Source organism: Indicator indicator, chromosome 7, assembly GCF_027791375.1.
Source record: "Indicator indicator isolate 239-I01 chromosome 7, UM_Iind_1.1, whole genome shotgun sequence".
In the NCBI taxonomy this organism is placed as follows: Eukaryota; Metazoa; Chordata; class Aves; order Piciformes; family Indicatoridae; genus Indicator; species Indicator indicator.
In genome coordinates, this window is record NC_072016.1 from 20,739,720 (window position 1) to 20,747,542 (window position 7,823).

Consider the following 7,823-nt stretch of genomic DNA (forward strand, 5'->3'; position numbering starts at 1 on the left):
GGAATAGATTTTTTTTTGTTGTTTTGTTTTTGGGCTTTTTTTGGGTTTTTTTTGTTTTGTTTTTTTTTTTCTTCCAGAATACATACAAAAAAATACCAATTCTCTTTCAAGGGTATACACCTTAAAAATAATTGCAATTTGAAATTATAACTGACAAATTGCGAGTTGTTTTTTTTTTTAGTAACAAACATGCATGTAAATTTTTGTTTCAATGAGACATTAAATAAGAACGTACAATACAATCATAGCAATTTTAAAGTAACATTAAAGAGAAGACCTCTATCTTTTTATTTATATTCTACAATGGGTGTTCCACTTTTACCTATTGAGCTCAGTTAAGTAATGCACTTTATGATTCGTTGTCCCGCTTGAAGCTAACATAAATAAATACAGTGTTCATGGATCCAGTCCTCAAATGAACACTACTTTATAAAAAGTCAGATTTGCTCTTTTTTCTTTCCAACTTTTATAAAGTTTTTCAGGGCTTCCTTCCCTCACCGCTAAATTCTTGTGTTGTGTGTCAAAGCCCCACTGCCTGTGCTCACTGGTACCCCAGGGCCGAGGCTGTGGTGAGTCTCTGCCCATAGAGCGCGTAGGGGGAATAGTACGGTCCGGTGGCAGCGGGCACGGGTACAGGAGCCCCAGGGGTGGGCAGAGGGCTCTTGGAGTAGGGGTGGTAGCGGCTGCCAAGTCCCAGGGCATGGTGTGGGCTGCGCAGGGCCAGTGTGCCTGGGCTGCCCGGAGCGCCTGTTGTGGGGATGTGCATGTGGCATGCCATGGCCGCGGCTGCTGCGCTGGCCAGTGATGAGGAGCTGGGGTAGCTGGAGAGGAGTTTATCGGTGCCCGGGAAGGCAGTATGGGTCCGCAAGTGGCTAAGTAGCTCTTCTGAGGTTGCAAAGCGCTTGTCGCAGGGTCCGTTGGCTGACACCCAGTTGCAGATGTGTGGCTGGGGGTCGTTGGGGAGCATGAAGCCGTAGGGATACAAAGGGTGGCCCGCTAATGAGGGCGGTGTGGCACCGGTCAGCGAGGAGTGGACGCTGTGCAAAGGGTGGGTGGGGTAGACGAGGGGGTATCCAGATTTGAGGGCCTGATCGTGGGCGCAGGAGGCGCCAGCAGCGCCTGCCAGGTGGCTGGCACAGTGGTAGCTCAGGCAGTACGGGTCTCGGCACAGGCTCGCCGTCATCACCGACGGCGGCGACGCGCCCGCCAGCGGGCTCGACCCTGCCGGCTTGCTGCAGCCTAGGCTGCTGGCAGCGGCCAGCTGAGCTCCGACTAGGCTGGAGGATTTGGTGGGGTCCAGGGCCACTCCGTGCGGCAGGAACTGGGGTGGGTAGCCAGCGTAGGCTCCAGCCAGCGTCCCCGGGTAGCTCATACCCGCTGGGGGCAGGGGGAAGACGGTCTGTCCCGGCTTGTAAGGGGAGACGGGAGCCACGAGGCCGGAGCCCAGGACGGAGGTGGAGGAGGTGGCGGTGGTGCTACTGCAGGAGGAGGCGGAGTCCGAGGCGATGGGTTTGGAGCCCGGCGTGCTCTCCTGGTGCTGGTTGACTTCCACGTTAATCCCGGCACAGCTCACGCTAATCCGGCTGTGGCTGATGCTGGTGGTACCTGGGCCTCCCTCCGGGCCGGAGCCGCCGCTTTTTCCACAACCCTCCGAGTCCTTCTTGTCCTCCACGCCTTTGCCCTCGGCCGGCAGCAGCCCCGGCGAGCAGGCGGAGGCGCTGGAGTTGGGGCTGCCTGTCCTTGGGGTGAATGGCTGGCAGGTGGCGCTCGGCACCCGGAATCCCGATTTCTCCCCGGCCGCGACCCCCGCGGCGGGGGCGCCCGCGCAGCCCGTCGCTCCCGGCTCCTTCTTCTCTGCGCCCGGTTTGGAGTACGGCTTGAAGCTCGACTTGTCCTCCACGCCGATGTCGCTGAGCTTCAAGGGGCCCGACTTGGAGTCCTTGTCGCCTCCGGAGCCATTGGAGGTGACCGAAGAGAGTTTGGAGGAAGGAGACGGGTCCGGCTTCCCTATCTGCGAGCAAGTTTGTGCCAAAAGGGCCAAAGGACTCTTCTTCGCATCCAGCTGCGGAAATGAGAAGGACACACAAAGACAGAGGTTTAATCGGAGTCTTAAGAAAGCCGCCGGGGTAAACCTAGAACACTTGTCCCGTACGTTTTCGCAGAGAACAGCCTGGAAGTAATGAACAATTTCGTGCGCATTCATCACTTTGACAGCCCCCTTCCCTGCATGCACCATTTTACACAAAGCCTTTAAAAAGAGCTGGGGATTTTTGTATCCCTGCGAGCCCACCGCGGCCGCCTTCAGCGTCGCCCACCCCTTCTCCGGCAGCGGGGGCGGGGGAGCAGCACGGAACTCGGCGACTCGACGCTTGCCATCCCGCCGCTCCCGCTGTGCAGGCGCACAAACTCGCCCGTGAACTATAGCGACTGCAGCATTTTTGCGCCGTGACTGCTGACACTATTTATAAACAGAGCCCGAGTTAGGCAGCGAGTCGGACTCCGGAGGAGAGGGGTGTCCTCACTCCACAAAGACCTTAATGAAATAATTCATTCCCACGGACACACCCTTCCCGCCACCCGCTCCGTTTCGAGTTTCGGTCCCGCAAACAGCAAGCGAGGCAGAGGGGCGCCAACAACCTCAATAGAGGAGAAAAGGGACGAATAGGGCCCCTGAAGTACAAACGCGTATGGGTACTTGGAACGGTCGGGTTGCTGAAATAGTTTTTCCTGCCGCACCCACGCTTGAGCTTGTCCCTCTGCGGCCCCCTTCCCTCCCACCCCCCCATCCGCGGCCAAAACGCACCCTGCAGCAGCAAGGCTGTTTGGCACTCGGAGCCCTGCTTAGTTGCGTGGCCGGATCGTGACCCCAGAGTGGGTCGTTTCCTTCCACTCACCCTTCCTCTCTCTCAAAAAAAAAAAAAAAAAAAAAAAAAAAAAAAAAAAAAAAAAAGGCACAATTTAAAAGTTATTTTATATAGGAATTAGAGATTAGCGCAGTAAACATGAAACCACTAACCAGGAGCGGTCCCCTGCACTAACTCTAGACCAAAAAAAGCCCGTTTCCCGGTGTAAATGTATTTCAAGGCTCAGGAAAGAATGCCGTGGGAGGCTGGCGAAGACGCCATGCACAGCGAAAGCCCGGGCAGGGAGGGGAGAAAGACCCGGGTGGGGAGGGGGTCGGGGCTGGCTCCGAGGTCCTTACCTCAATCGGGCTGACAGGCGTGGAAGGTAAAGGCTGCAGGTATTCGGGGTGTAAAATGTGTCCAGTCCGCGCCGTGAGCATTTTCAAGACTTTGATGGGAAGGCGGTTAGCTTGGCGTAGCGGGTCCGAGGGGGGGACGGCGTGGAAGCAGGGCTTGGCGGCGGCGCTGCTGCTGCCGTTATTCCCAGCGTGCCCGTTCGGCCCGGCGAGGTCGGCGGTGCTGCGGCTGCGGCGGGGGCTGCCTCCGGGCTCGCTGAGGCTGCTGCTGCGCTTACTACCTCTTATAGCAGAAACCGAGGGCGATGTGATCATGACCCAAAACCTCGCATGAAAACTGGGGCAAGTGGCGCCGCTCGCACTTGGAAACGCTTACTCGCTTTCTGAAGGCGAGGAGGGGAAAAAGCCACACGCTCCCCGAGCAGGAAAACAAACATAAAATGTCCCGTGGCTCTCTCTGGCGGGGAGGGCGTGGGTGGGGAGAGGGAGGGAAAGGGGGAGCCGGCCGGTGAGAAAGAGGAGTTAAAAAAGCCGAGTAATCCTTGGGCTATGCTGGGGGCGGGAGTGGGGGCTGCGAGCGTGTGCCGCTGTGCCCCTCGGCCGCTTTCGGCTCCCCCGGCTGGCGCGGCGCGGAGCGCTCGCCTCCGCCGCTCAGCTGTGATGCGAGCCGCTGCCCATCCAGACCGGAATCTGGCAAAGAAACTCACTTCAAAAGCAGCTGAATTAGTCTGAGATTAAAGCCTTTGCCGCCTTCCAATCAAATGGGACCCCGAGGTGATTGGAGGGTCAAGGGGATGTGACGTTCCCTTTTCTGGGGCTTTTTTTCCTCTGTTTTTAATGGTCTCTCGCTCCTTTTTTTCCCCTTCCCTTTCTAGTCCGCCTCCCCTCTCCCCTCCCCTCCTTCCTTGTTTTCGCTCCTAGGACGGGCTGGGCGTTAATTCTATGTTTCACATCACGCGCTGCGAACGTTTTTCTTCCTCCGCAGCCGACGCGGACAGCCCAGCAGAAGCGAAGGCGGCCGTGAGGGTAGGGGCGCCGCGCCTGCCGGGTGGGATGTGGGGGGGGGAGCCGCAGGTCTTCGTCGGCCCCGCCGCCCCCCTCCCCGAGCGCAGCCCCGCTGCACCCACACCGCCCCGAGCACGGTCTGCCGCCCTCCGTCCGGCACGAACGGCGCTTCCAGGCACAGCCCGCTCTCCCCCCTCCCCGGGGCGAGCCCCCCCGGGACAGCTCCGTGGCCTCCGCTGCGCCGCGTCCCCTCCAGACACCGAAGAAGGGCGCAGGACGCTTTTCCTACCCCTCCCGCCTCAAAACGCGGGGTTAGACTCAGACAAGAACCTGCAGAGCGCTGGCCTGTACGTCGCCGCCCGCAGCAGGCGGGAACCGGGGCGCTGCGGCGCGGCTTGCGGCGGCGCGAGGAGCGCGGTGGGATTGGGGGAGGCCAGTCGTCACACGCCGGGCTGTCACGCACCGCCTGCCGCCGCCTTTCGGGTCTCTCCGCCCCGCCGTCAATTGTCAGTGCTCCCCAACCGCAATCAATCAGTTATTTGTCAGCCCCTGTCAATCCGCCCTTGATTTATGTCAGCTTTTGTTGCTGATTACAAGCCTGGTGTGACTTGAAGGGGGAAGGAGAGAGAGAAAGAGAGGGAGGAAGGAAAACAGAGAGAGAGAGAGAGACGGGTTCTTCGGGAGAAAAAGCCATTCAAATTGCGGAATAAATCCTTCGGGTAAACTCTATTTGTGTGCCAGCATCCGGCAGTCCTCCCCGGCGCCGCACCGGGCTGGGGGCGCGGAGCAGTGCCGTGCGGGGATGAGTAGAGCTGCTGGGCTCTTCTTCCCGTTCCCTCCTCGTCGTTTTCGAAGAGGAGCCCTGCGTCCTTGCATCCGCCGGGCTGGCCCGGGCGCTGGCGCTAGGGGCCCAGGGAGTCGGCCCCTCGCCTTAACGAAAGTAACATTTCTCCATTTACGTGTTTGATTTCAACCAGGCTGAGTTGAGAGCCTCGTGGGTACGCATACGGTATGCATCTTGCTTTGTGTCTGTGCACTCCCGAAGCGTACCGAGTCCTCTGCCCTCAACCCCAGTTTTACCGTACCGGCGGATGCCCCGAGCGGAATCCACATCCCTCTGCCGTTTCCCGGACTGCCTTTTTCTGTTCTCTTTGTACTTTGTATCCCACTCTTTCCCCCACCTCCTCATCCCATAACATTTTTTCACAGGCAAAATGTGTTAATCAATCTTTTACTTTTGTTTCCGGATCTGACATGGTGGCCCACACAATCTACAACATTAACAAAAAGGTCACTTAGAGATAAAACACGTTTGACAAGTGAAGAACAAGGCAAGTGCTTTAGGGGTCGTGTCCAATTCCTGACCTGGACTCCGACCAGAACAGGCGCTGATCCTGGAAGGGATGGGCGAAAAAAAGAACTTTCACTTTCTCGCTTGTATCTGCTGAACCGAGTCCTTTTTCTTCCCTTGAAACACCGATCTCCCTGAGTCCCTAAACAGATGTGTCAGGTAGCCTTTAATGATCTGCTGTTCTTAAGAGGTAGACATAAGGCAGGTTTTCCTAGATATTCCCTCTCCTCCCTTCCCCCCCCGCCGTGGCTCCCCACTCTCGTAAAGCACTAACCTTTAAATACTGCAGCCAAGTAGGTATATCTGTTGTCTTTTACTAAAACCACTTACTTTTTTAATACAGTGTATAGAATAGGGTAAATATGAGGAACTTTTTTAGCTTCTATAAAGGTACAATTGATGTTATCAAACTTTTAAATTTCTGTATTGTCTCTGAAAGCACAGAGCTTATTGCCGTAATTTCTCAGTGGAAAGTCATAGACGTACTTTCATTTTGCCTTCAACGCGGTCATCTTACAAGACCGTGAAAATTAAAAGGTGGGGGCGTAGAGAAGGAAATCTTGCATAAAACCCGATACTGCAATAGAACTGACAAAACCCACAACTTGCCCTCAAGGAGCTTCCCCTTTTTCTTTATATAGAGTGGAAGTGACTTGAATCTGCCCCAGGTTTTCCCCTAGTTCTTTCTTTTGTTGTCAAGTCCAATTGATAAATGGAGTGCAGTAAAACTCTGGAAGAGAAGGAAAAAAAAAAAAGCTGAAACCTTCATTTGTGTTCATTTGCATTAAAGTGCTTGGAACAGCTGTTTTCCTTACAGGACCGGGGAGACTCCTATCTGTTTTCTCGTTGTATTTATCCTGCCTCCCAGGGTGAAAGACTAAAGATTAATTGTCTCAAGGTAGAGTCAGCTGTGGGAAGGCTCCCCCCTTCCTATTTTCCCTTCCTTCTCTCTTTTCTTGTGGAGGTGAGGGTGATTTCGGGAAGGGGTTGTTTTACTTGTAAGCCAGGGAAGCAAAGGCGATACCCGCTACATGTGTAAAACAGGCAAAAGCGGCGGGAAGGAGAGGGGGAACAGCACGAACCCCGATCTTTCTGGCTTAAGTAGGAGCAATTTAATTAGTAACTTCAGAAGACAGCTTCTTTTTTTTTTTTCCCCCCACTCAGCCTTTGAAATTAGATTTAAATCACGCTCAGTACTGTAAACTTTTTATGTAGAAGCTTGTAAAGAAATCAGCCTCAAGACATCTCTTCCCTTTGCCCCCTCCAAAGCATTTCTGAGTAATCAGAGCTTATTCAGTGCGCTTAACACACGCAGAAAACGATTCCCAGCGAGGGTCTCGGAGTTAGGATGTACAGGCGTAGAATCGGGCGGCGGGGCTGCAGCTTGAAAGCAGCGCCGTAGTTTTTTTGTTTAGGCTGCTGCGGGATCCTTTCCTCCTTTGAGCTTGAGGAAGAGAGATTCCGTCCCACTCACCTTCGCGAGGTATCATCGTTTAATGAGTCCGTGCAAACTGTTTTCTGTTTGGCATTTACTTGTGCAGTCATGTTGAAGTTTTGATGTCTGTTGCTTCCATTCTCTTACTAAAAAAAGACACACCCCCCCCCAAAAAAAAACCCCAACAACCAAAAAAAAAAAAAAAAACACAGCACCAAAGCAAAATAAAAAAACCTAAGGGTTGGAACCCGTCTTCCTCCCTTTTCAAAGGAAAATTGTAACTTAAAAAAAAAGGAGAGCAAAGGAGGAATTAATTAACAAGTGCCAGTCCACACTTTCCTTACCTATCAGCTATTGGCAAGCATGTCAAGTCGATTTTATTTGCACACAATGGAAATGATTTATTTTCTCTTAAAAAGGAGTGGGCTGGCAGATATTTGAGGAGGAGAGGAGAGCAAGAGAGGAAAAAAAGTTTGAAAATGCCTTGAACTATTCACTGTCGAGATGGCTAATCAGTATTGAGGCTCGAGGGCACTCGGGCAGCTTTTCAATGCGGTTTTCCTTTCATCTCAAGCTGGATGGAGGCGCTCAATTAAAAGCCTATCAGTTTGTAAGTAAATCAACGCCTATCAAAGTTGTCACATCAAACAAAACGATTATTATTGCAGCCCGCCTCCCCTATTAATCTCCCTCTAAAATAATCCGCTTGACAGGTCAGGCTGGCGAGCTGTAAACCCTGGTCAGGATCACCCAAAAAATCTGGACTGACTAGTTTTCCCTCGGGAGAGGGAACTGCAGAAACCTCGGCACCAGCATGCCTGCTCTGTGAGCCT

The 7,823-nt window shown here is 53.8% G+C and overlaps 1 protein-coding gene across 1 annotated transcript; it reads right to left on the reverse strand.

Moving 5' to 3' along the window:
• Positions 1-318: 318 nt before the first annotated feature.
• On the reverse strand, positions 319-3,514 carry ZNF503 (zinc finger protein 503). The gene is made up of 2 exons (XM_054382489.1): positions 3,203-3,514; positions 319-2,062 (listed from the first exon to the last, which is right to left on the reverse strand). The coding sequence occupies exons 1-2, from the start codon at positions 3,512-3,514 to the stop codon at positions 542-544; spliced, it is 1,833 nt and encodes a 610-aa protein (XP_054238464.1). The 3' UTR covers positions 319-541.
• Positions 3,515-7,823: the final 4,309 nt, after the last annotated feature.

What these genes read in the sequence shown, in the direction of transcription:
- ZNF503 (XM_054382489.1), bottom strand. Translation starts at nt 3,514, where the DNA reads ATGATCACATCGCCCTCGGTTTCTGCTATAAGAGGTAGTAAGCGCAGC. An exon ending in CGCCTGTCAGCCCGATTGAG is followed by an intron (nt 2,063 to 3,202) that starts GTAAGGACCTCG and finishes TCATTTCCGCAG; the next exon opens with CTGGATGCGAAGAAGAGTCC.